General features: G+C 38.2%; 2 protein-coding genes across 5 annotated transcripts; both read right to left on the bottom strand.

Moving 5' to 3' along the window:
• Positions 1-1,278: 1,278 nt before the first annotated feature.
• Positions 1,279-10,344, bottom strand: LOC114138739 (cilia- and flagella-associated protein 100-like). 3 transcript variants are annotated; one of them, XM_028008132.1, is made up of 17 exons: positions 10,271-10,344; positions 9,852-9,952; positions 8,942-9,004; positions 8,795-8,857; positions 8,606-8,700; positions 8,281-8,494; positions 6,945-7,009; positions 6,484-6,647; positions 6,311-6,391; positions 5,831-5,991; positions 5,668-5,704; positions 4,055-4,091; positions 3,818-3,972; positions 3,593-3,722; positions 2,101-2,303; positions 1,926-2,019; positions 1,279-1,797 (listed from the first exon to the last, which is right to left on the bottom strand). In XM_028008132.1, exons 3-17 carry the CDS (start codon positions 8,958-8,960, stop codon positions 1,672-1,674), a joined length of 1,644 nt encoding a protein of 547 aa, XP_027863933.1. In that variant the 5' UTR covers positions 8,961-9,004; positions 9,852-9,952; positions 10,271-10,344; the 3' UTR covers positions 1,279-1,671. The 3 variants fall into 3 exon arrangements, with proteins under 3 accessions (XP_027863933.1, XP_027863935.1, XP_027863934.1); XM_028008134.1 differs by having other exon boundaries at positions 1,963-2,019; XM_028008133.1 differs by lacking the exons at positions 9,852-9,952; positions 10,271-10,344 and having other exon boundaries at positions 1,646-1,797; positions 8,931-9,004.
• Positions 10,345-11,380: 1,036 nt separating this feature from the next.
• Positions 11,381-20,716, bottom strand: LOC114139743 (uncharacterized). 2 transcript variants are annotated; one of them, XM_028009835.1, is made up of 10 exons: positions 20,472-20,716; positions 19,631-19,697; positions 18,930-18,973; positions 18,044-18,184; positions 16,936-17,040; positions 14,521-16,591; positions 14,041-14,160; positions 13,255-13,323; positions 12,989-13,051; positions 11,381-11,883 (listed from the first exon to the last, which is right to left on the bottom strand). In XM_028009835.1, the coding sequence occupies exons 1-10, from the start codon at positions 20,472-20,474 to the stop codon at positions 11,657-11,659; spliced, it is 2,910 nt and encodes a 969-aa protein (XP_027865636.1). In that variant the 5' UTR covers positions 20,475-20,716; the 3' UTR covers positions 11,381-11,656. The 2 variants fall into 2 exon arrangements, with proteins under 2 accessions (XP_027865636.1, XP_027865637.1); XM_028009836.1 differs by lacking the exon at positions 12,989-13,051.
• Between the last annotated feature and the right edge of the window lie 6,412 nt (positions 20,717-27,128).

Genomic DNA, 27,128 nt, shown 5'->3' with positions numbered 1-27,128 from the left:
TAGCAACACAAACACAGGCTTAAGTTCTTAAGTTACCGAAGAAGAGAAGATCTTTGAAAAGCAACAAAATGGGTAGAGGAAAGTAGAGAAAAAGCCGTCTAAGAAGAGAAGATATAAGAAAAGGAGAAAGGCAGCCAGGAAAGCTGCCTCTAAACAGGAAGCCCCAAATAAAGAGATTTCTGGACAAAACGACGAACAACAAGAAGTTTCCACCACAGAATCGTTTAAGGACCAGATCACCAACTTTGAAGATGAGATCTATACCGATGAAACAGTGGTGTCTGAATTACACCAAAGGACCGAAGAAGAGACACTTGAAACCCGACATGATGAGGATCAGAAAGTGGAGAAAGAGCTGTCCAGAAAATCTGAGTTCGAGGAAACGAGAACGGCAGCATTTAAAGCTGCCGCTGAACTGGAAGATCTTATAAATCAAATAAAATAAACATCTGTGAAAGTGAAGACTCAGGCAAAGAAGCCAAAACTCTGGCGATAGAAACTGTTTTGTCAGCTGAAATGCCAAACGATCAGGAGGAAAACATGGAAGAAATAAAAACGGTTTCTCCTGAGGTATCAGAAAAAGCAGAAGTAGTTGCTGCTGAGCAGGACATTTCAGAAGAACAGAGGAGCCCAGCAGAAAAGATTTCATTGTGGAGGAGATTCAAAAAGGCGATCACTCCATCATGTCTGCGGCAGCATAAAATATGAACATGTAATAAAGGACTGAGCATAAAGAGGGAAGAGAAAAGCAGCTGCAGTAAATTTTAACATGGGCTCTGTGATTTTAATTGATCAGAGTTGAGGGGTGACAGAAGTCTGTGGTTAGTTTGGGTTGATTATTATAATCTGGCTTTATTTAGTTGTTGTTTGTCCAGTTCAGGTGGTTTTAATTAGTTTATATTAGCTCATTTTTATTAGTTATTATTAGTTAAAAATTGCTTAGTTTTAATTGTAGTAGTATTAGTTCTTTCTAAAAAAAAAAAAGTAAGGGCTGCACGGTGGCACAGTGTCTCCGTGCATGCATGGGTTCTCTCCGGGTGCTCCGGCTTCCCCCATTCAGTCCAACATCCATGTTCATCCATTACAAACTTTATCTCTGATTCCGAAATAGCTGCCAATATTTGAATATATACGTATATGCAACAGACTGGCGGCCTGTCCAGGGTGTACCCCGCCTCTCGCTGGAGATAGGAACCAGCACCCCTTCCAACCCCACTAGTGACAAAGGTGTAAGAAAATGGATAGTTCTATTTTAGACTACTAAAAACACTCAGTATGCATTGTTTAATGTAATAAGTTTTATTAGGATAGTTGTGTGGGTTTGGTTGTATGACAGATGGTGGGTGTGTATTGTTCTTGACTGGTCGGGATGTGATAGCACAGTGATATGTTTGGTCAAATGAAAAGAAACATTTCTTACAAATTTACAGTGAGGTGTTGCATCAAATAAACAGCCAGAGCCAATGATATTCATGATTTCTAAACCTTTTGGTTTCTAGCATAGCATTATTGGTGGCAGCCGTTATCTGATAGGCACACTGGTGGGCCCGGTCAGAGAACCTGGTAATCAGCTGATCGTGCTTAGAAGGGGGCATAGGCAAAAAAAAAAAAAGACATTCTTTCTCTGGTACTGTAAAAACAATTCCTCCACATCACTTCCTGTTGCCTTTGTCACTCCGTGTCATCCAAGCCAAAGAGGTAATCGTTGATGTCGTCCTCGGCGGGCTTGTTGTCCACATCGGCGACCTCGACTTTCTTCACAGCAGGCATGCACCTAGGCATGAGCTTCTTCCCACTCTGGAAAAAAAGGACAAAAACCGTGACTCCATCTGTCTCTCTCTCTCTCTCTCTCTCTAAAAAGATCTTATTGTGGATTTCTATGTTGCTGCAGTAATACTCTGACTAATTAGAGGATTCAGACGTACAATTTTCTTGGAGTCAGCCAAGGATCTCTCCAGATACCTCCTCATCCGTTCCTTTTGTTTCTCTCTCTGCTCCATCAGCTTTTCCTCACGCATCCTGAGTCACAGTGTGAGGACAGAGGGGCTAAATAAACCCTTGGATTGCCCGTCTCATTACACATCATACTCTCAGTGATACCTGCTCCTCTTCTCGCTCTCCTTGACCTTCTTAACCACCGCCAGTCTCTCTACCGGCATGCCTTCAAGGCTCTGCAGCAGCGAGAAGACGCGACTCTCGATTTTTGCCACCTTCTGCAAGGTGCTGAGGTCGGTGATCCTGTTTTCCACACAGCCGCTGTAAACCTCTGTCACCTTTTTATTGAGAGCGTCCAACATTTTGTCCTGGAAATCAAAAAAATACAAAAAAAAAAAAAAGCCCACCAAGAGTTTAAATATAATAAATGCTCTGCTAACGACAAACAACTGGTATTTTAGTACCAGTTGTTTGTCAGACTCTCAGAATCTTGAGAGTCTGATGGAACTGCAGAAGACTGTTCATGTTTTTCATTCAGTCAATTGCATAAAAGTTCCACAACAAAATGACCAGAGTTCAAGTATTTTTTACATCTATTTTACGTCTTATTAGAAAATATGTGCTTTTTTTTTCACTACAAAACCACAAAATCTTACAAGGTATTTTTGGTCTAATTTCTGGTGCAAATATTTTAATGCACTTGAAATAAGACAAAAATTACAAGTAACATTTCAGCAAGCTATAGAAGCTTCTTTTTAGTGAATAATTCTTTAATATTGATGAAAAAGTATTCATTCATGTGGTAGATTATTTCACTTATAACACTGGAAAAATGTCTTGTTATAAGTGAAATAATCTAATAATGGAACCAGTAATTTTTGATCAATACTAAGGAATTATTTAACTAAAATAAGCTCCTATGTTTTGCTGAAAAGTTTACCTGTATGTTATTTTTGTCTTATTTCAAATGCACTAAGATACTTGCACACAAAACTTTACCAAAAAATACTTTTATAATAAAGATTTTGTCGTTTTTGCAGTGTTACAGTTCTCCAAAAACATTATCCTGTAGAAGAAAATACATACATCTTCTTTTTTTTCTCAAAAGTTTGATGTTTTGTCTTTATTTTAAAACTTTAAAATATAAATGAAATGGTGCTTCTTTAAAAATTGCAAAGTATTTAGCAGTAGATATTTATAAAAAACAAAGAGAGTTTTGTCAATGAATTAAACGTGGCTCTTTGTAAAGGTTTCAGACCTCTGGTCAAGATGAATACTCTTGTGTTTGTCAAAAAAAAAAAAGAAAAGAAAAAGTTACAAGCAGATGTTGGACGACGATTTAATCCCACATCTGACATTAAAAACCCGTCAGCTGTGTCCAAGGAGAACAAGAGAAGACAAATTGCTAAGCAAAATCTTCTGTTTTTCTGAATTTCGCTGAATTTCACAACTGCTCCGGATCAAACCTACAGCTATCGGAAAGAAGAAATTATTATGTTTCCCCCTACAGTGAACATCCTAATACAGAACAGAAAATTCCCCTGTTCCATTTGGCACTTTCTCATTCTTCAGAGCACTATCACTCTGAAGTATGCATGCAAATATGAGTGCAGACTCTCCAGAAAAGGGGCCAGAAATGCACATTTAGTGTCCTTACTTGGTCTTGTGAGCTCAGTGAAACATGAAGCTGGACCATCTGTTCCAGCTTCGCGCCTCTCGCCTTCTCTTTGTCGAGTTTCTGGTTCAGCTCTTTAATCTGCAGGGCTATCTTCTCCTCCTCGTTTTCACTTCACACACATACACACCCACACAGCAATGTAAACTTGGCGAATGGTTTAAATGATGCTGGAAAAAGGTGCAGGCTACTGAGCGCACCACTTACATCTTCCTCCTGGTTGTGTCCACAGTCTGCCGGAGTTTCGCCAGCGCCTCCCCCGCCCTCGCAGAGTTCTGAATCAGGGACAGGTTCTGCTCCGTCAGCTCCGACATCAGGTCCAGTAGCTGTTGGGGATCGGTGAAGTAAAGCTCTGGCTTATCCTGAATGGAGGAGGGACGGCAAAGGTGAAAACTGCAGATAAACACTCCAAAGGTATGACGTTCTGGTGAAGGGCAAACTGACCTCTAAGCTGTCATAATCCAGTGAACACGTTTTCTCTCTGAAATGTATAAAGACAGAGTTTTAAATGAATACGTTTCATAAATCATTCCCGATTTTCTACCACAAGAGGGAGCTGCACACAAGAAAACGCATGTCCAGAATTCAGTTATTAGTATAAACAGTTTTAATTGTGGAGTTGGGTAATGGTAAACATATCTACAAATCTGTTAAGCCTACAGCCAATATTTAATAACAATGTGTGTAGTTAAGTAAAAGATTAAGTAAAATTTTATTTAAGATTCTGTTGCTCCACAATCTATCAACATAAGTAAATTTGTCCCACTTTTACTTGCCAGTGCAATTTGCTAACTTTTCACCAATTTATCTGGAACTATTTTTCCAGCTAGTAACATTCAAGACACACTCCAGTATTTGATCAGTTATACTGTAATTTACCAAAAAATAGAAATATCATATCTTGGTGTTTAATCTAAACTACGTACTCAAGAATCATGAGTTTAAAAATGCCGAAGCAAAAGAACGTAAAGGGGGAAAAAAGCTCGGCAAAAATCTGACAAAAACTCAAGTTCCATGTTAAGTCATCTATCTTATGAATACAAGATAGATGTAAAAATATCTTTATTTTTCAGAAATTCCTTTTATGTTCTTAATAACAGCATAGGAAATTAAGTTTAAAGATTTCTGACAATAATAATTGTGGTAATCTCTTTTACTTCCCAGGGTTTTTTGTTGCTGCTGCTGCAGACTCTTTATGAAGGCTAAGATGCTATTTTACTCACAAAAAGCCTTTTAAAATGTGACAGGCACTGATTAGAGTTTCATTTCATTCATTACTGTTACTTTACAGTAACTGGACAGGGTTTCTTCAGGTTTCACTAGCTCAAATTTAAGACTTTTTAGACATTTCTGTCTGTGTCACGACAGAAATGCACAAAAGAGAATCGCATATATTTATATATATCTTTAAGAATGGAAAACCACGGAGAAGGAAATGCCTCTCCTCGTGAGACTGACTATGAGATACTGTCAGATTCTTACGTAAGTTGAAGAGATTCATTTTTATTCCTTTTACGGTAGTCTTTGTAACATCTCATTGGTTGGTAACAGATGTGAAGCCAGATGTGAAGACAAACATCGTCCTGTGAGCCACCAATAAATTTGCAGGTATCCATGATAGATGTAGTAACGCTAGCTGGCTAGCTAGCAAGAGTATGCTGGCAGCATTTCGGCAGTGGCCTCAACCACATCGAGCCACAAAACGCAATGAAAATGTCTTTTGCCGAACAATAAAGTTAATAGAATATACCAGACTGAATGGTCCTACCATTTAAGACCTGTGATCAACTTATTTAAGGCCAACTTACATTTTAAAAATCCATTTAAGACATTTAAAGGCCTTCATGTTAGCCACATGAACTGAAGACTTTTTAAAAGACTCTTTAAGGACATGCAGACACCTTGCCGAGTGTAACAGTGAAAACTTAAACACATCCATTGACTGTTATATGGAAAACATGAACAAATTCAAATGTTCTGGTGTACAGCACAGAGTGCAGATGGTTAGAAGTGTGTGTAAGTGCTGTTACAGTGTGTCACTTTGAGTAGAGGACAACCTGGTCGCTCTGACAAGGGGAAGCTTCCTCTCCAAACCTGTGGATAGGCCAACAGGAGACACACAAATGAAGGATTGCTTTTATTCAGCAAAATGCATCTCGCGAGCAGAAACAATTAAATTAGCAATCAACCAGAGCAACGCCAAATTGTTATTCCAAATACCCGTCTCAGTGGGTTCCTGTCCATCATTCTGTTTGGACGATGTTTTAGTCTTTGAGTCTTTGCTCTTCTGCTCATCCTGCCACTCTGCGGGAGAAAGCCTGAACAGGAAGTCCTTGTATTTCAGGTAGTCTGTCAGAGCGTCTTCATACTTCTCAAGTTCACTGTGAAATAATAATAATAAAAAAAGCACAACACAGATCTCTAGTTGCAGTTTTCTCACCTGTCGGATATTTCCGCGCACTGAATAATGTCATATAACGTAACAAGTGTTCGTACTCTACGGACCTTTTCGTATTTTGCCACTTCATAACCACAAGCTAGACGTCTAAAAAGTGTGTGGCGGATTTGTATTTCCCCCCTTAACGCTGTTTGTTTTGTTTGGTTATTCACACATGAACAAAACTAACACTGTTCACACTTTATTTCAGCAGGGGGGGAGAAGCAGGCCAGAGGTGAAGTATCAAAATGTGACACCGCTACCTTTGAATGGTCCTCATTTCAGCGGTCAGCTTCTTGATCACGGCATTCTTCTCCTGTTTTGACTTTTCCTCCCGCTCAAAACTGGAAGCGTACAGATGCGCGTGTTTGTTAGAACAATATCCTAAAACAACATCTTGTCGTCCCACAGTGAAGACGTTCACAGTTGCACCCACAGAGCTCTGGCTTCCACTGACTTCCTCTCATTCTCCCTGAGGAACTCTTCAAACTTTTGGTTGTCCCTTTCGATGAGCTTCTCAAGTTGTTTCAGCTTCCTTTCCTCTTTTGCAACGGCCTTCTCCATCTTCAGGATCTCAGAGCGTTTAGTCATCAGAGACAACTAAAAAAAACCAACCCAAAAGACAAAGAGGACATATTACCACCTGCCTCTATTATTCTCTTGGAATTCGGAGAATCTGTTTTCTGTAAAAAAGTAAGTAAAGCCATAACCTTTGCTTCGCTCATCTCATTAATAGGGAACATTTCAAGGCAAATCTGAAGTCTTCTTGAGATTTCACCGTTTACTTTAGAATGTTCCCTTAATTGAAACTAAAATACGAATGGTGTTTGTTTGGCGCCAGGATTAGACAGACTCTGACTGGGAGTCCAAATCCACTCCACCGTCTAAACAGTTCACCTCCAAGACTGCTTGTTGCCGTTCCATGAGGAGTAATTCATGTCTGCTTTCTTTTGTGAGTTTCTCTGTTGAGACAGGAAAAGACGACAGCTGAGTTCTGCACGAAGTCAAAAAATGGCATTTTTGACAAATGCGGACAAATTTGTTGGCGCCCACGGTAAAATGCATGACAAGCTCCTAACCAAAGACCTGAGAGGTGGATCTTTGACCACTTCTCTTGACATCTCTTTCTCTCTCTTGATTCCCCCAGTCCCCCAGTTGAAAGTTTTCCCTTACAAAAAAATCCCATGAAATTCACATGTGATCACATGTGGTTCCCATTTTCCACATGTGATAAAGTATTTTGTTCATGTGATCCATGGTTTATTCAACATGGGATCACATATTTCTCACATGTGGCCTTAGTTTATGTGCCTCTGGCATAACTTAAATAAATGTTAAGTTATGCCAGAGGCACAGAAACTTCAACTTTAAGACAAAGAGACACTTATATTTACGTGTTAATAGAAATATTTAATAATAATGTAAAGTATATAGTTAACTCAAAAAATAATCAACTGGTGTGAAATAAAAGTTTAAAGTGCTTTATAAAATAAAATAATACTATATATATATATCAGATATCAGAAACATTTCAGGAGTTAAACTTGAACTCATGTCCCAGCAAGATTTTGGCTTGGCACCAAAATACATTAAAGCTCTGTTGTTATTGGTTCAGGTCTAGAATCAGAACCAAACGTGGAGTTTTTCTGCTCCTCCAATCTGGAATAAACTCCCAGAAAACTCCCAAACTACCAGAACACTGAGTTTTGATTTAAAGCCAAATAGGCTTTAAATCAAAACCTATTTGTTTAGAATAGTTTTTGGTTAATAATAACTGGAACATCTTCAACTGTAGTCCATATTTCCACTTTTTTTTTTTTTTTTTTAAACTTTCCTTCATTATGACACTGCAGTGCAACGTTTTATGCTATTGTCATGAAAAGCACTTTGAATTGCCTAGTGGCCGAAATGTGATGATGATAAACGAGATTTACATTTATCATGTGATAACTGAATCGTTACGTTGTTATTGTTCCAGTAATCGCGCCACAGGTTATTGTTTTGTTAGAAACAAACCTTTCATGACGTGGAATTTCTTTTCCACTGAATAAAACTCAGGATTTTCCTTAAATTTTCCATGAAAGATTACGCTACTGCCATAAAAGAAAGACTTCTTTTTTTTTTTTTTTTTTCAAGGCTCTTTACACAATTTTATCACGGGCGTCAATAGATACACACACAACTGATTAACATTGTATAAAAGCTGAACTTCTCCACCCTTTCCTCGCGTTACCTCCTTTCGCCGTGGTAATTTTCAGCTCGTGTGTGCTCGGTGTTTGTTTAGGGAAAGCTGCTTTGCTCCTGATTTGCTTCAGACTTTCCTTCTTCTCGTTTTCCTCCTCCTCCTCCTCCAGTTCTCCCACCAGCTCATTCTTCAGCTTGGCCAGGGCTCTCGCAGCGTGGGTTGCCTTTTCTTCAATTGGCAGCGCCAGAAATTTTCGCATCTCCTGAGCACCAAAAAAAAAAAAAAAAAAAAAGAGGGGTTGGGGGGAGAGAAGTATGACTTCGACACGACTAAATCCTTTTTTTTTTTTTTTTGCGACTAAGCACACACAGACCTCTCTACGGTTTGCCGTTTCCTCTGAACTCAGTGCAAAAGCCGTCTTGTTGTTTGGCACTTTATATGGGCTTTGCTGTGCCCTCCTCCTCATTTCTGCACACAAGAATGAAGAAGAAAAAAAGAACACATGTGCTAATAGGAGTTTAATTAGCTCACTTTTTTTCATCGGAGATTTGTCATTTTATACCTGCTTTTTGTAATTTAGCAGCAACATCAGCCTCTGAAACCAAAGCCCTGTCTGCTCCGTCAGCTGAAAACACAAATGTCGTAACGGTACAGTGGGTGTGCTGGTATATTGCAAGTGTGAAAGCTTGGCATCCTACCAGAAACGTACAGGGATGTGGCGAAGACATTTTTATTTCTGTTGTCCAGAGCCACACCAGCTCACCCCTTAATTCTGCCGTAAAAAAAAGACACAGAAAACAAAAGGTAGAAAAATCAAAGGTCAAGTATTGGTATTAATCAAAGCATTATTGAGATTGTTTTGTATTGATGTTGTTTGTATAAATCTTTTTTCAAGGTTTGCATCCTTGTAGCCAATTTATTTGTTGTATTTTGGTTGCAAAGCGTATGGATGCCTGATAAGAATAACTTTGTTTCATGTTATGCGTTTGATGTAGCGAAGCTCATATGTAAATATTTTCTTCTTAAATCTACAAAATAGCTCTCACTGTGGCTCACTCAAGTCCCATGGGCTTTGAGATATTGTTTCCTGAATGATAAATGAGTCAATGATTTGATTTCTCATCCATTCTTAAACATCCCAAGATCAAATTATTTTTATTCAGCAGGCCCAGCAGTATTCAGGCCGAGGTGTAGTTAGAGAAAGCTGAACTTGGTTTCCCCTAAAATGTTTGTTAATCACAAGTAAATCTCGATTAACTCATTACGGCAATACATTTTCACAATTTTCCCCCTATAAAAAAGAGATTGTTTGAAAACTTTAAATCAATTATATGACTAGAACATTTAAATGTGACAAAAAGCAAAAAAAAAAAAAGGCTAGCAAATTGAAGTAGGTTTATACCGTTTCTTGCCTAAAACAACATTAAAAACAGCTAACAGTGTAAGCTAAATACAAGGCTTTGCCAAGCTAGCCTAAATTTTTTGCAGTTTGTTGAAGAACAAACAGAAGGGAAAAAAAACAAGATTAAGAACACGTCTAACGCTTGATGCAAATAACAAAAAGTCATCCTACCACGTGACCAGGTTGGTTTTAATGACTTACAAACCGAAGAATTTACCTCCAAGATTCTAGAAGGACTCGTGTTCTGTTGGCATGGCAACCGGTGCCTCTGCGGTCTCTTGCGTATAATTCTGTCAACTACTTCCGTGTTTTCTGTGACTTCAGAACAAGACAAACCTTATTATTATTATTACTTACAAGCAAGAAAGAAAATGCTTTAAATCCCTGATAAAACTTTCATAATTTGAAAGGTACTGCTAAACTTTCATCTTGTTACGTTTCTGTTTTTTTTGGATAACAAAAAAATAAATGACTTTTTTTTTTCGAGTCAAAAAGAAATGCTGCTTGCTTGTAAAGTCAGTCGAAAATAAACGTCTCTCGATAAAAACCAACAGGAAGAAGCTGCTATTCTGCATATATTAATGAAAGCTACCTCAAACACTACTTTAATTTGTTGTTAATAAATAGCAGACCCACCACAACGCTGCTCCTAAGCAAAGAAACAAAAAAGAGAAAAGAGAGTTGTGAGACAGACTTTGTGTACCGCTGTCATAGCAACTGCTGCCTTTGCAGTTCCTCGGGAATTTTTGCCAATTACCTCCATGCTTTCTGCAGCTCTAAAACTGTCAACTGAAAGTCTAACAAAGTTAATTAAACCAACTTGTAAAATCACCGCCCTCTTGGTGCCATTTCTTTAAAATGCAGCAATTAGAAATGCAAACTTTTAAGCTTGCCATTTGAGGACCACGCTCTCTCCACTAGATGGCAGCCAACCATTACATTCAAACTGCATCAAAACTTAAAATAATCTCCTCGGTGTGTACAGAGTCACCGCTTTCAGGCACATTCCAGATTAAAAACTTCGTTGCTACCAGGACACACCGGCATGTTCTTTATATAAGTAGAATCTGAAACAGTTCTCGCTTCCTTCAAAGTGTTGATCACCAACATTTGTCTTAGTCTGTGCGGTGTGCCAGTGAATAAACGTAGAACACCATACTGTACATGGCATCCCACGCATCCACACATGACCCCGCGCATCTCTGCTCAACATAGCAGCCCACGCACTACAGTTGCTTGTAGGAAATCCCGCTGTCAGATTGTCGGGTTAAAGTATCACTCACTCACGCACACACACACACACACACACACACACACACACACACACACCTACACACACACACACACACACACATACTTGTTTTTCCCGAAACGTGAGGACTTGTTTTGGCGAGTGACTAGGTGGTTACACGTGGGGACCCAACTTTCTAAATGAGCTAAAGGCTTGGTTTTAGGTTTGGATTTTTTTTAGGGATATTGGAACATGAAATATAATCTTTAACATAAAAATTAATCAAATTTAGAAAATCAAAAATCTGTCAGGTTTTTGGCTCCATGTGGGGACATGTCCATCACCAACTACCACCAGGTGGCACTGTGTAATTTTTGGGAACACAGTTTGTCAAATATGAGCAATCCTAGTTCTTTTAAGTCAATAAACTGTGTTATATCAGATTTGTTTTTGTTTAATGTTATTTTTAAGTGCCTGGTAACATGCTTAATGCCAACCATCAATAATGGACTACATTTTCTGGTTCTATGTGAACCATTTTATTGCATAACTTACAGTATCTTGTTGCAAAAAATATACATACAATCCAACATGCATGTACTAAAATGAAATGTATTCATTGATATGTATCAATAAACATGAACATACAGTATGCATACATACTTGCATTACAAAACTTGACTGCAGCTGTCTCAAAACTTCAAAACCGGCAGAAACTCCAAACAGAATCGGCGTGGTAATGGCACTAACAAATGATCCGTTTTCTTTCACAGTAACAAAAAGGTCAACGCTTACCTTCTTTTGAAAGTCTCTCGTTTTAATGCATCTATGCGATTTTTCACATAGAATTTAATCCCTTGCCATGTCCTGTCCTTGAGGGCTACTGGTGAGGTTTCAATGCACTTCATACACTGGGCTTTCCCAGGAACCTTTCCAGAGTCAATACAGTCCATGAGTGTTTTCTCCACTGCCTGGATTTCTTCTTGGTTCCACTTCAGTCTCTTCTTTTGTGGTGGGCCTGAAAATAATTAGGGGCACTTTTAAGTGTTCTTCAATGAAAAAATGTTTCAGTCTGTATGACAGAGCAAGTTATAAAGCTATCATGAAAACATTTCTTTACTACAGCTGTAGTAAAGCATTATTTCATATTTAAGGGTCAGCTGTCAGCTCCAATAGTTGTCACTGTTGAAGCTGACAACTGGTAGTGAGAGAACACATAAATCTCCCCATCCTTTATAGAAGCATCAGCAGGTACAAGAGAGAATTAATTGTACAAAATACTTCACAAGCATAAATAATTAAGGTCAAGGGGATGTTCAAAAAATACGACAAAATTGTTTAAAATATCATCCATTTCAAAAACACTTCACCAAAAGGAAGATTTTGAGTGATTTGATGGTGGCTGGAGACTCGGTGAGCCTACGTTAAGAGAGCATCAACATAAGCGGGGCTCTCTAATGGATAAAACTTAAATCTCCCTTTGTCACAGAGTCCAAACTGGGAAAACTCGCAGGGCCTGATAAGTTCTCCTAGCACTATAGGTTTTGGAAATATTTTATAGGTGCAGTTAAGCAGAAAGATTAAAATAATCACCCAAACTACCTTTGATCAGTCTAGTTAGTTTGCTGTTTGAAGACAGTTCAAGGTGGCAATAAGAGAGAAGGGGGAGAAGAAGTAAAACCAAACTTTTGCTTGAGGGTATGCAGTCAAATGAAAATTGAGCTATTCTAAAGTTTTATATGTTGAGATATCATGTAATCCTCATGAGATTATAAAATGAGGAAGCCTAATTTTGACACCACACAGACAGTGCTGTGAAATGTTCATTATTTACCCATTTGTTTAGTTCAATAAAAAAATTAAGGAAATATTGGAAATAGGTTTACACCTGATAATGTGAAATATTCAATGAACACTAAATGTGTAAAAAATAACTAAAGGTTTACATGTTCTCAAGCCTGGCTTGCAGGAGGAACATTCAGTTGAGACATTAGACCCGGTGGTTATAATTTCTTTATAATAAAAATTTGCAGTCAGATAAATTCTTCAGTTTGAAAGATGTGTCTGGCAACATTTTTAAAGCTTCTGCTCATTGATAATCTCCAAGGAGGAAGAGAAACTACCGTTAGTCGTGTTGGAGTTGCCAGAGACTTCCATGTCTGCCAGTACCTCGTCATCTGACCTCTCTGTTAAACCAAAGAAATCTCAAAATATATCTGACTTGGACAAAATTATCAGTTACAGAGTACATTGAAAATTTGTATAAATGACAGAACCCAAAAATGACATACATGAAAAAGAGTAATGATAGAGGACAGTGGCCTCTAAAGGTTCAATATTTATCAGAAATCTACAATCTCATTTTCTTCACGCTTATAAATATTCTTACCTTTTGCTGAGGGCAGATCATTGCTTTGTCCAACTTCAGTGGTGCATCTCCTGGTCACCCCAAATTGACCTAAACAAAGGTATATTAAGTAAAAGCGTATTCAACAGTGTAAGCAGTCAGTATGTTTACTTTATACAAGCATTTCAAATAATTAGCTTAACAGTTTAACTTTGTACTAATTTCTTAACAGCACTAAATCAAAAGCTGCTGGTATTGTAATTATCTAATTTTTACCGTCAACATTTAGTTTGGCCCTGTTAGCAACACTTTTTAAAACATTTCTCCTTTTATGGATGAAACTATCAGACTCATTTCCATGACCTGTATCTATCCATCAAATGTAAAAAAAAAAAAAAAAAAAAAAAAAAAGATCTTGTAATGGAAACGGCACTTATTTGAAAAAACTTCTTAATGTCGAGTAAACCATTTTTATAATTCCAAGAGGTGTTTTTTCAGGGGATTCGATAATCCCCAAATTCACTAAAGTGTCATGGAAGCACTTTTTCACATGTCCACATCCCTGGCAGTGATGGATGTGATATAGTCAGTCAACTTAATGTCATAAAATCTGGTTTCCAACTTCCAGGTGAGAAACAAGATGGCAACAGCTTAACCTTGTGGTTTTCTGACAATTATTCTAAAAATCTACTTTATGTAATCGAAATATATTATATATAATACACTAGAGAGTAAGTTAAAATGCCTAAGCACAAATCTAAAAGTGCACTGCTGTCTTGACAACAGATTGTACAAAAGGCAGAAATCAATGTATTTGTGATTCCTCACCATTTTCTACTTTTTTGTTGCCATCCATATCTGGTGATCTGGAAGATGAAGTACCAGCATCCCTCTCAGCTGAGTCAACCTCTTCTTCAGTGTCTGATCCACTGTCCACAGACATTTTTTCTGGAAAATGAAGTAACAAATATCCATCATATTAAACTATGAAGCATTGCATATGCTGTCAGCACAGTCTTAGCGCTTTTCCTTGTTCTATGGCCATTCAAGTGAGCAATTTACAATGGGAAATTATGATTGAATTTCCCAAAGATTAAAACAAGCAAACAAAAAAACTACAAGAATTCGAATATGTAATATAAAAAATGCCTGCTGAGCTACTTCTTCCTACTGTTGTCAATGTCTGACACTCAAACTTTTATAGATGTCATCTTTTTTTTTTTATTTACAAAGTCAAAATCAAAATAAATAGAACGTGCCATGCCAGGGGGTCAAATTAAATCTTCACAAAAAAATATACCAATTTACCTTGTGGATCAATGCTGATTTCATCCAGATTTCGTCCTTTGAAGTGGGAGAGCTGTCCTCTTTCTAGTGCCAGCAACACTTTACTGATTTTTGCCAACTGTAATGTCCCTTCAGGCAATCTATAATACTGACGATGAACTCTAATGTCATGGCCAAGGAAGTCAGCTAGGTCGTCCATTTCATTGTCCTTTAGGTTAAGTACCTTTGACATGGTGGCCATGTGCTTCCTCAGTTTGGTTGAGGACAATGCTCCAGGGTGTTTTGCTCCACAGTTTTGAGCCATCTCACGAATAATATCCGATCCTCTGAAGTGATTGAGAGTCTGTGGTCTCCCGAACATGTATGGATTCTCATCCAATACATCACAATTGCGGCGATTTTGGACAAGCAACTCCATTGATGATGCCATATTAGGAGTTAGGAGAATGGGAACCTTTCGGCCACGTTTGCCTTTTATCTCAATTCGCTGGAAGTGTTTACACAGCTTCTTTTCAAGTTCTGACAAAGCAAGCTCCACATCTGGATGGGTGACAGAGGTATCTCTCAAGGTGAAAGCGTTCAGTGGCATCTTGGATACTTCTCCCTCTCTTCTCCGGTTGAATATTATCACCTCACAAAGCGTGATCTTGGCAAGTTCAGCCCAGTTCTTCTTTACAGCTTCTTCCTTCAGGTTCCTCTGGCACTCCATCCTTTTTGTGTCAAGATACTGGTGCATTTTCCTAACGTCTTCAGCAAAGGGAATAAGCTGAGGAGCATTCCACTTAGCCTCATTCAAAGTCCTAAGAGCATGGGAAGAGACACACTCGCTCCATCTGGTCTCACAGATTTGTTTGAAAATTCGCACATTGTGAATGGTATTCTCATCGCCTGAGATCATAGCCTCACATTCAAGAACATTTGCCACTTTCTTGAGGTTGTGACCCAACTTGAGTGCTAAAGATGGCGTTTTGAAGACGTTTGTTCTTTCATCCAAGCCAGCCACTTTCTTAACTGCATCTATAACATGAGGGAAGTTAGCTGGCACAAAGAAGTCTGGGAGCGTCTCCAACTTGCCATCTTTCTTCCCTTGCAGAACAACTCGTGCGGTTTCGCGCATCTTCTGTCGGATGTATTCGTGTCTTGTAACATCTTGACCATGTTTGTTGAACAAATGTTCTCCAAATTTCAAGATGCACTTCTCACTTTGGACAACTTTTGCTACATCATCATGGTGCATGTCATGTATTAGTTTCCAAAACTGTGCATTGACGCTGTCTGGTACTGGCTCTGCATATTTGCAAATGGCTTGGACTCGAGATGTTCCTGGCTTCAGTCCTTTGACTTTTTGACTGAGATAACACCTCTGCATATGCCTCCACAAGGATTTCCGCTTGAGGTAACCCTCGCAGTTGATGCAATGCAAGTAATCACCAGCTTTTGCAGATTTAGTGCATTGTTGGCGGGGAATGAGCATTCCTTTTCCCTCTTTAATGACTTTATTATTATGGGCACGGTTTCCTTTGTTTCTTATCAAGGACAACTGCAGCCGTCGTTCTCTAGAACCTTTGGGACATTTCAGTGCACTTTCCACTTCTGGTGTATCACTGTGTTTTGCTTCTAGATGACGTGCCATTTTGCTGTAAGGTTTGCTACAAAATGCACAAAAGTACCTTTTATTGTAAGCCCTACTGCCATCTCCCTTCTTCTTCAAGGTCATGACTGTCACATCAAGTGAAGAAGATTCTCCAGGATCTTTTGCATCAGTTGAAGAAGATTCTCCAGGATCTTTTGCATCAGTTGAAGAAGATTCTCCAGGATCTTTTGCATCAGTTGAAGAAGATTCTCCAGGATCTTTTGCAGTCAAGGAACTAGAAGTGGTCACACGCATTCTCTTAAGTGGTTGGACTTCCAGAGAAGAAGTATTTTTCTGGGCTCTTTTCTTCCTCTTCTTGAGCTGTTTAACGTCTACTGAACTGTCACTGTCGTTTAGACTGCCACTCTCAGATTTCTCAGAATCGGGAACATACTCTTCCTCAGTGATGTCAGAACTTGATAGAGATGCTTCTGAGTAGCAAAGCATTTGTTTGTTTAGCTAAAATTATTTTTTTTAAAAAGAGAGAAATTACTTTCAGATTATTTCTCAAACATATAAACAAATCAGAAGAAGTTAAATATGTACAACTAGTTTTAAAAAGTTCATTAAAAAAGAAATACTCCCAATACTAGTATGATTTCTTTTAAATTTTTTTGGTGCTTGTTAGCTCAAATGTTTTTCCAACATTTTTAAGCATCCTCAAAAAGTGACAGATTTACCAGCACATGGCGACTAACTGAGTTCTTGGATAGTTTGGTTTTAAATACTACAAAAAAATAGAATTTCTAACCTAAGTGAGTCTTAACATTAGGTTGGACTATGATATTTATAAATAAACTTACAATCACACTGTCAGTTCTTGTAAGCTCAGGCACGCTCATGTCCCCTTCAGTTGGTGTTGGACCAAGGATGATGGTATCGTCGCTCTCATCGGATGACTGTTTTGACTCCAAAAAATTATAAGTTTAACTGTTAAAATGTGTCCATGCCTAAATGAACTGTTACAATTTAATACAGAGCTACAGTTAACTTCTACTGAATCAAGGTATTTAGAAATCCCAAAGATGTCACATATTAACAGCACCAAAAGTGCACAGGCTCCTTCAGATTACACTGGAGATTCTGCATTTCATGGTGTATAATATGACAGCGCAGTACTTAATAGAGTGGGTGAGAGGATAAATAAAGCAAATGCCTTGCTTACAGATTTAATACAAACCATGAAGTGATCCACCCAGATTTGTTACAAATATACCTAAAGCTAATATTCTGCTGTGTTCAAATGTGACAGTTAAAAATCAGACACCATGGCCAATTACTTTTGGATTTTGGTATCCATTACCACCTAATCTAACCTACTAAATTTAGATTAAATGACACTGAAACTATGCACATTTATTTTATACTTCAACTTGACAGGCCATTGGAATTTCATAGACTGGAAGATAATAAATGCTTCAGAGTATTTTGGGTTTAGTCCTGATTAGTCCATGTCTGGGTCTCTGGGAAGCATCTAGTGACAACTTGTATTGTAATAGACACTAAATAAATTTGAATTGACTGACAAGGTGAGTCCCCCTCAAAGAAAGCTCCTGTGCACAGTCTAAAGTTTCAGGTTACATGATTTTGCAAAGCAGCCAAATACCACCAAATGTATTTCTTCTCTGATAAGCATCGTGACGTTGGACACTTGAAATCTTGTAATAACTGACAGTATTTTTGTTTCACAAAACTTTTAAAAATTGAAAGACGTTTTTATCCAGCATTAAAGATAGCTATGAATTTGTGTTGATTACATAATTATAGTAAGTATTAAGAAATTTGCAAGAAGATTTTCTTGATATTTTTACAATAATACTGTCAAAACAGCTCAAGCCACACATACAATGGTACATTTACTAACAGTTCTCATCTCTGGGTACATCAAGAAAAAGGTGAAGCAAAACTAACCATTAAGCCCTTCTGATGGAGAAAAGACGTGTTCTCCCTCACTTCATTTGTTGCCTTTGTGACGAGCTTCTTGTGATGAGCCTCACATTTATTGTGATGGGCTTTAAGTTTCTGCAGGCGACGAGCTTGACGTGTTTGATCCTATAAAACACAGAAAACAAGCATTGTAAATGTCCACATCTGTGAAATTAAACAAATTGGAGACACAGGCCCCAGATGGAACTGGCACCTGACCACATTGAGAATGATGCATCCAGGTGAAACTTTAAGTCAAGAATCAGCAACTCCCAGGGTTTAGGGGTTGCTACAGCACACTTCATTCAAATCAAATCATTCTCCAATAGCTTGTTATAAAACATTTGTTAATGATCCATTAATTTGAGTCAAGTGTGGTGGAACAGGAAAACATCTGTGCAGGACATCAGCCTTTATAATCAGTTAAAATAAGTAGAAGTGAATCACTGGGGTATTAAAACATTTTCACAATATTTTGAAAATCTGAGAATTCTTAACAGGCCTGATTTCAGTCATCATCTATGATCCAGACATGTTAAACACAAGGTGCCAACTTGGATGGAGACATATTGTCAAGATACAGCATTCCTCCCAAACTCAATACGACAAGCTTATATCAAAATGATCTTTTTCAAGAATTTCTCTGCATAACATTTTTGCCACTTCTCTACAGCGAAAATAACTTTCACCACTGTAGGATTTGTAAATACTAATGCACATGTTCATTGGTGAAGACAACTGGGCAGCAACTTTTCCAGACTTTAATTTAGAACAATATTTAAATTAGCTATGCAGTATGAAGAGTACATGTGAGCTAGAATGAAACTGAAATACTGTCACATCCTTTGAACTTATTCATAGGCACACTTACCATTTGCCTCTGCTCTGGATCAAGCCCAAATGTCTCATCTGTAGCTGAAATTTAAAAAGAAAAAAAGTTAATATCACCTTAAAACAATTCAGAGGCTCTGCATCTCCTATATTTGGTCTTCTCAAAATATTTTTGGGTCTTATCACTAGGTTACAAATGTTAAATTTGGGATTAGAAATAAATATCCGACCTTCAGTATTCAATAATTTCAGCAATTCTTTAAAATTTCTAACTTTTTCAATTTAATACTCAAGATTGGAACAACTAGACTAAGGGTTATTAAATAAAATTATCAAAGTTATAGCAAGTCAACAATGGTCGAATGCAAAAAGGAAAGCAGTTGACCTGGGTTCTACCAAAGCTTCCCCCCAACACAAATCTCTATTTCCTTGGACATTTAGAAACAACTGGCATTTCAAGTAAAATCACCGACAGATGTGCTGAGCCTTTTCTTTGTTTAAGAAAAACCTGACTTGGTACTCTTAAATCAAACATTAACTGATATTGTGGTAGCTTCTTCTAGGCAACTAAAATCATGTTAAAAAAATTATAATTTTAATAGACTTCTTGTCACACCTCCCTTCTCTCACCTGAGCAGTTATAACTCGCATTATATTGATTTAGTGGAAACACTAATGCAAAACAACTTAAATGTGGGAAAAACATTGTGGGCTAATGCACCTTTCCCTGAGATAATTCACCTTTTAAACTGGAACAGCTGGGTGTAGACTCTACTCCACCGTCACTCCTATCACTGGATCTACTTCTCTGGTTGGCATTTTCCAGGAAAAAAAAAAAAGCATTCAATGATTATAAGTCAGTGTTAAAGGCCTGAAATTAATTTTGCCAAAACAGATCCCCCCCACCTAAAGTTATGATGCTGAAGTTAGTTTCCAATTCAAACCTCCTGATTCATCCTAATATACCCTCCCCCACTCCTACACCCCCCCCAAAAACCCCATAAATCCCAATCTTTATTATTTTAAAAAGGATGTAGTCTGGTGTAATGTGGCCTGAAGGCTCCCTTCCCAGCAGAATCAACCTTTATGCACAAGGCATCCATTTACTTCTGCCTCATGTTTTAGCTCCTCATGTCTATCGTCTCTCAATTCAGAGCACATGTAAAAAGTTATTACTCTTAAGTTATTACTCTTTTCAATCACACAAGCAGGGCCACTGAAAATATTGCATATTTCATGATTTCTGCTCTATTAGGTTTGCATGTTTCAAACTTAGCTTTTTTTATTTTGCATTTGAGTCATTTTTGTGAGCAGTCATATTTTAATAACTTATCCTTTTTTTGGTTAATTGTCACTTTTATTTCTATTTATTTGCTGTAAGACTGGACCTCAATAAATTGAAAATAAAACATGCATGCTTCTCATTAGCTGTAGCTAGGCTAATGTCAGCTAGCCATCCTAGTGAAACACAATTGAAACAGTTTTTACAGGTCAACACGTTTAAACAGCATTTAAAAGTATATCTGACTGAGTGATATAATAGATAATAACCGGGAGTCCATTAAAATAACAATAATCTTACCATTTTCTTTAGCTAGATTGCTCCTCATTCCTCGGATGTTAGCATGAAGGTCTGAATCTCCTCCTTCGGTGCAGGTGTGCAGCAGTCAAAAAAGGAGCGCTTGATTTAGACTCCGGCACAGGCCGGAGTTCCTGCTTGGTTGCAAAAAGCAGCTAGCTGAGGCTTACGGCCCAGCCCTGTGTTAATAACTAATGACACCTTAACTTTGGCGTCACAACTCTACCGAACATCAATTAAGTTATAAAACTAGGAAATGAATTACTTAACTTGTGTTATCTCCCAAAGTAATGCTTCAGGAGAAAAAATTATTCTTTGTAATGGACATTTTGTAGGTTCCACACCAGTCAAATCTGCAAAGTTTGAGAGCAAGCTATGGAGGAATGTTGAGGGGGGATGGGCATGGGTGAGGTGGGGACGCAAAATCTCAGGATGTGTGTGAGATGGCAGCCATTACAGAGAGACTGGCGAGGAGCTATAGCAAATCAGAAAATTAGGATGTGGAAAAATAAATATATAAATTAGGAAGGTTTGCAGAAAGAGACTGAAGAATTGTAAGCCAGTCAACCAACCTCCTTGAGTAGCATACTGATTCTTGATTCCTCTTGTCCCACCATTCTTTATCTTCAACCAAACATTTTGCATTAAAAGTTCAAACATGCGGCACTTTATAGTACAGTATGTTTCCCTCCAATCCATGGAGGGAATGTTGAGGAGTTATGGGCATGGGTGAGGTGGGGACATCAAATCTCAGGATGTGTGTGAGACGGCCTCCACCCAGTTTCTCCATTGTGGAGAAGCTGGGTGGAGGGCTGTAGTAGATAAGGAAAACTATATGTGGATAAATAAATACATAAATGTGAGCCAGTCAACCTGCTTGAGGAGCATGCTGATTCTTGATTCCTCTTCTTCAACCATTCTTTGTCTTCAACCAAGCACTTTGAATTAAAAGTTCAAAAATGCTACAGTTTATTGTTTTAACAACTCTAACTTAAACAGAGTCAGTCAAACAAATCCAATCCTTCTTTCAGTTATCTTCTTGTCAGGCCTGGAGAGACCAAAGGGTACAATGTCACCAATGGCCTACTTAAGAGCTTGTGGAGCAAACCATTGGAAAAAGATGAGGGGAGTTAAGAAAGACATAATACCAATTTGTACAATCATATTGAGCATATATGTTATTGAAATATTTACAAGAGGCTGTTAATTGATATAAATATGAAGTGCTTTATAGAGTGTTGGTCAAATCTCAATTAGCTTTTACAGATAATTTCTTCTATCAAGAAGAATATATAAGGAACTACGAGATCTTACTTGGGTTAGCCCATCTTTGATGTGTTGGTTGAAGGCCATTGACAATGTTTGACCTCAGGAATCTACTTCAAGTGTCATGCCTGGCTCCCAAATACATTTTTGGGAACCAGGCATGAGACATTTTCAGCCTAACTGACAGTGCCTACTAAACAGTAACAGTCTATCTATCATCTTTGAAATTTGATTTTTATTCATATGAAATTTTGTATGGGTAAGCCACTTAAAATGGACAACACTGCATAACCTTTACACAAAACGAAAAGCAAATAAAGGATTTTGTTTTGCAGAAAACTTTTGCACTTAATATTGTAACACAGAACTCTTCAGGAAATCATTCCTACGAAGCAGGCCTAAACATGACCTGTTTGACTTGACTAATGAACATGGGGTGAAATACTACATTGTAGTTTCTCTTTAGGGATTTTTAAATTATTTTAATTTAATTTCTGGTTTAGCTACTGTTTCAGTCTTTACGAAGGGACTTTTCTACATCAAAGACATGAATATTTAGTTCTGAGTAATGTCTGCTTGTTTGTTGTCTGTCTAGAAGAGCAAAGACAACTGTTTAAATCATGTTTTTATTTTCAACTGATTAATCTTGCTACATAAATTAAAAAGAAACATTTATGCAGTCCCCATAATTTGCAGTTTCAATAATTCTCAAATCAGCAAAGATCTTAAATACCTTAAAAGACAATTAATAGAGGAACATTTTAAAAATGCCATTACCAAAACTGAAACACTGTTAATTAAATTACACAGAGTAGAGTAGAGTAAGAGTAGCAGGTGGATAAAGTGGTTGTGTTATGCCAGAGTCAATTATCTATTGTTCAACAGTCTAATGACTGAGGTAAAGAAACTGTCCTTGTGGCGGGACGTTCTGGTCCGGGTGGACCATAGTCTTCTCCCTGAGGAGAGGAGCTTAAACAGACTGTGTCCATGGTGAGAAGTGTCAGTTGCAATCCGACCTGCACGACCTAGAGTCTTGAAGGACTCTAGGTCGTGCAATCTCCTGTAAAGGTCAGCGGTTGCAACCGATCACCTTTTCATCACTACACACAATGTGTTGTAATCTGTTTGTCCCTGGTTGTGGCTCCATTGTACCCAGTGATAGAGGTAGTGAGGATTGACTTGATGATGGCTGTATTAAACTGCACCAACACTCAGTTGGCAGTTTGAATTCTCTCAGCTGCCATAAGTAGAACATCTGGTGCTGGGCCTTCACGATAAGGGAGCTGATGGTTGGTTTCCACTTGAAGTCCTGGGTGATGGTGATGTCCAGGAAGCAGGATGAGTCCAAAATGGAGATGGAAAGGACTCTGAGAACAAGAGGGGATGATGGGTTTGTGACTTTCCTAAAGCCAACCATTAACTCCACTGTCTTCTGGGTATTGAGCTTCAAGTTGTTATAGCTGCACCAAGCCACCAACACTAGTGTGAGCTTTCTTTATTTTAGTTTCCAACTCCTTTCTCTGTGGAGGGTATTTACTCTATGTGGTAGTCTTGATCCTGTACCCAAGAGTCTCCTGTACTGGATTACTGCTGCAGTGGCATTCGGCTCTTCTTTGGTTTTGTAGATGGTGGCATAGGGATAGTCTTTGGTGGTTTTTAGTGAAATGTTTTACCCTTGCCCTGAGCCCTCCTCCTCAACGTCTCTACCTCTTCCCATCTGTAGGAGGAGTTTCCTTAGTTTCTAAAAAAGACTAAATGACAGCTTTGATCCAAAATGACCTACTTCTTGTTGGGTATGCACCATGGCTCCAAGAGACATTCATGATTGTTGATTGAAAAATGCTTGGGGACAGATTTTTAAAAAAAAGATTTCTAGGGAGTGCTGTTGAGGAACACCCGCTGTTCAACCTCGCCCAGTCTAATTAGAATATTTTCCACAGAGTCTTTAAGCTCTTTAGTTCTTTCTTTAATTGAGACAACATCTGCTGCAACAATTTGTAGTGTTGCGCTCATGTTCCATATTTCTTCAATGAAGTTGGGGTCGGTATGTTTCTCTTCAGTGCAGCTTAAGTCTGTCAACGGGTTAGCAGAAGTGCTGTCAGGCGTGGGGCTGGTCCTCGCTGCTAGCTTGCTTCTCGTTACTGCACCTTTGAAATAGTTAGCTTTGTTGTTGCTTGACATTTCGTCGGTAAATTATTAATATCTGGCTTCTTAGAAATACTTTAGGTTTTAGCATGTCAGATGTATTTATATCCGGGTAAATTGAGAGGTGTATATTCCAGATAAATGTGAAAGAAAATTGTCGGTTTCCGGAGCTTTCTTAGCGTGCTGCCATCTTCCTCGGCAGTCTCCAAAGTTTGAGTTTTCGAATATTCTTAGGCCTCCAAATTGGTGCTTATTTACTGAGGAGAATCATAATAAGCCTTTGAGTTTCAATAGGTTTTCACAGCGCTTAGCTAAGCTAAGTGCAATAAATTAAATAAAAAAGTAAATATTGGTAAACTTCACTTTAAATTAAACTAAAATAAATTACATAAAAAAATACTCTATAATCCCACACTGTAAGAAATTAAGTTTAAAAAGTTAGATTTTTAAAGTTAAAGTTGAATTTGGCCATTAAATTGTAAAACTCCTTCTGACCAATAGGGGGGACTAGTGAGTGAGCAGTAAGTGAAGCACACTTCCGGAACACCTAGCCTAAAGGGGACTGCAATACTCTGTGTGACCACTATGAGCGCATGCCTTAAACACTCGCACAAATTTTGTCTTGAAATGAAGTTCATGGGGACTTCCTGGAAAACTTCACGAGGCATGTTTATACACCATTTTATGCTACAAAATGGGGTTGTGCCGGTGGGGACCTCAAATTTGGTCCCCACGGGTAAATAGGTCCCCACGTGTAGGTATAGAGTCAGGCCAATGTCCCCACGCAGGGGGAAAAACAAGAACACACACACACACACACACACACACACACACACGCACGCATATGGGCGAGCGTTGGCTCATGCGCCAGCAAAAGGCCACGTTGTTGTGTAAGAAAACATTCATATGTAGGAAACCGAATCTGAAGATTCCCTTCTTCCATGTCTTTTTTAGGACAGTGAAATTCAACCATGCTCTGCTTCTGAATACCTTTTATCAGCAGGCTATTTTTTTCCAGCACTATCATTGTTCTGCAATAAAGACAAACGATTGATAATCTATGAAAATGACATAAATGCAGCCGGTGTCTTTCACAGCAATGCGTCAGCGGTTTGAGGATTACAGATTGTTCTTCCTCTGCTCATGGACATTTGGGATTATATAAGTTGTAAACAATCAGCCATGATATGCTTTCCTTTAAGCAATTATCTGCCTGCCAACTCTTGTAATATGAAGTTAAAAAACCCCAAAAAACACTGAAATGACAGGAGAAACAGAAGAATGGATTACTCAAGTGGCACATTTTCTCTGGGTCAGCTCAAGAGTCAATGAGAAATTGTCAGGTTTTGCCATTTCCCTCCCCGCACCCTCCTCGCCCCGTTCGGGTCTTGCACTCGGTTTAAGGCGGGCTGAAGAGAGAAGAATCAATCTGATCTGCTGTCATGAAACAAACACGAGAGCCGCGTCAGAGCTGCCGGGCTGTCAGGCAGCTGTGGAGGCAGACTGAGCTGCTTGAGATTTTCAAACTCAGACAGCATTCGTAGGGCAGCAGCAGCAGCAGCAGCACTGTTTGTCATATACGCATAGAAAGCGTCTCCTTCCATGAACCAACAGCTACTGGTTTCATGTTGATCACACTATGTAACCACAACCACTGTGTGAAAACCTCCATTTGAAAAAAAACAACACAATCAAACAATGATGGCTAATAACCTTTATGCAGCTTTGCTATATACGCATTATGGAAGACAAAAAGGGCAAAACGTTTTCTAACAATATTTGTCTTTATAAGGATGTTCCAAACAATCCCATAATCTTATGAAATCCTGCTAATATAATGTAACCAACAGCGATTACAGGAGTTGTTTTTTTCCCTGCCGTTACATTAATGCAGTCACATGATTTGCTCGTCTGTATTTTGGAGTGAAAGATTTCTTGCCAGAAACTTGTACAAATGATGGAGGAGCATCCATCACCTGTGGCTCAACTTTGTTTTTTTATGTGATATGGGATTTAAATAGTTGGTACCCCTTTGCAATGAGTCTCTGCTTATAGATGTCTAATAAAGAGTAAATATATATATGTTATTAATTAACCTCTAAACACTTTATAACTCACAAATTACTGTTTGTTAGGCATTAATTAAAGGTGAGAAGTTGAACTGTAAATTTTATCTGGAGATAAGCCCAATAAAACTTGTAAACATATATATTTTTTTATATAGTATCCTTTTCATTCTTAATTAATACATAATAAACAGTTATTAATGATTTATAAAGTGTTTATAGCTGAATGGCTAACATATCTACAAACTATTTATTAGTTATCTATGAAAATGTAAAGTGGTACCAAATATTTAAAGGAGCAACCTAATCATGTATTTTTCTCACCCCCAAAAATATAAACTTATATTTACAACTACATGATGAATAATGGATTTTTGTTGCAAGATTTCAGAGAATACAAAAGTTTATGAAAGATTATATCAGACAAAATGCCCCTGTTATTACGGGCAGCTCTTCTTCTTTGTTTGCATTTGGGTCAGTGACATCACAAAAGGTACAAGCAGCAAGCTAATACACTGACCTTTGACAAAATTTTGACGTGAACTCTGAAGAATTTAAGTTGCGCTTGAGTTCCGAAATGTTTAACAAGATGTTGAGCCTGAATTTGGTCTATTTGACCTTTGAACTTTAACAGGTACAAAACAGTTTACATTCCTGGTCTCCGTGTGTATTCTCCACTCGTACAATGAGTGAATCCCGTGCTAAGATTGTGAAAAACTAAATAGCTACGTATGCCTGGACAATGCAAGCAGCCTGAACTCAGACTTCTTTAACATACCCGTGCATCTTCTGCATTTCTTGAACCACTTCTTTGTGTTTTGTTGATGCCAAACGTTACAGAAATCCATGCGGCTGAAATGTCTTGCTGCGGCCATACAAAACACAAAAGAACACAGTTGAAGGTGTAATCCGATCAAAAGCATTCAAACAATGAGAGAAATGCAACAAACAACACAACAGAACGGCGGTTTTTCAGCCTTTGCCTTATGTGATGTCATCAGTCACATTCTTGTGGCAGCTTGCTTTTGTTGAGCTTCATCAAATAACAATTTACAACAAGCTACCAAAAAAAAGGACATGTTGTTCTATAGGTGACTAACTCTTTCACAGACCAGACTGGATTACAACTTTAATTTTCTTTTACAAAAAATAATCCTTGGTGGAGATTTTACTAGTCCCCTCC

The sequence above is a fragment of the Xiphophorus couchianus genome, chromosome 23, assembly GCF_001444195.1.
Source record: "Xiphophorus couchianus chromosome 23, X_couchianus-1.0, whole genome shotgun sequence".
Lineage (NCBI taxonomy): Eukaryota > Metazoa > Chordata > Actinopteri > Cyprinodontiformes > Poeciliidae > Xiphophorus > Xiphophorus couchianus.
Note: the sequence above shows the minus strand (reverse complement) of the source record. Positions and strands in the feature narration are given on the sequence as shown.

Excerpts from the sequence above, each read along its gene's own strand:
- LOC114138739 (XM_028008132.1), bottom strand. Across the intron at positions 6,648-6,944 it reads GGCAACAAGCAGTCTTGGAG|TTGTCTCTGATGACTAAACG; the intron begins GTGAACTGTTTA and ends GGTTTTTTTTAG. Across the intron at positions 1,798-1,925 it reads TGGCTGACTCCAAGAAAATT|AGTGGGAAGAAGCTCATGCC; the intron begins GTACGTCTGAAT and ends CTTTTTTTCCAG.
- LOC114139743 (XM_028009835.1), bottom strand. Across the intron at positions 18,974-19,630 it reads CAGCTGTTCCAGTTTAAAAG|CTACAGATGAGACATTTGGG; the intron begins GTGAATTATCTC and ends TTTAAATTTCAG. Across the intron at positions 11,884-12,988 it reads CAACTCCAACACGACTAACG|GCCCACCACAAAAGAAGAGA; the intron begins GTAGTTTCTCTT and ends AATTATTTTCAG.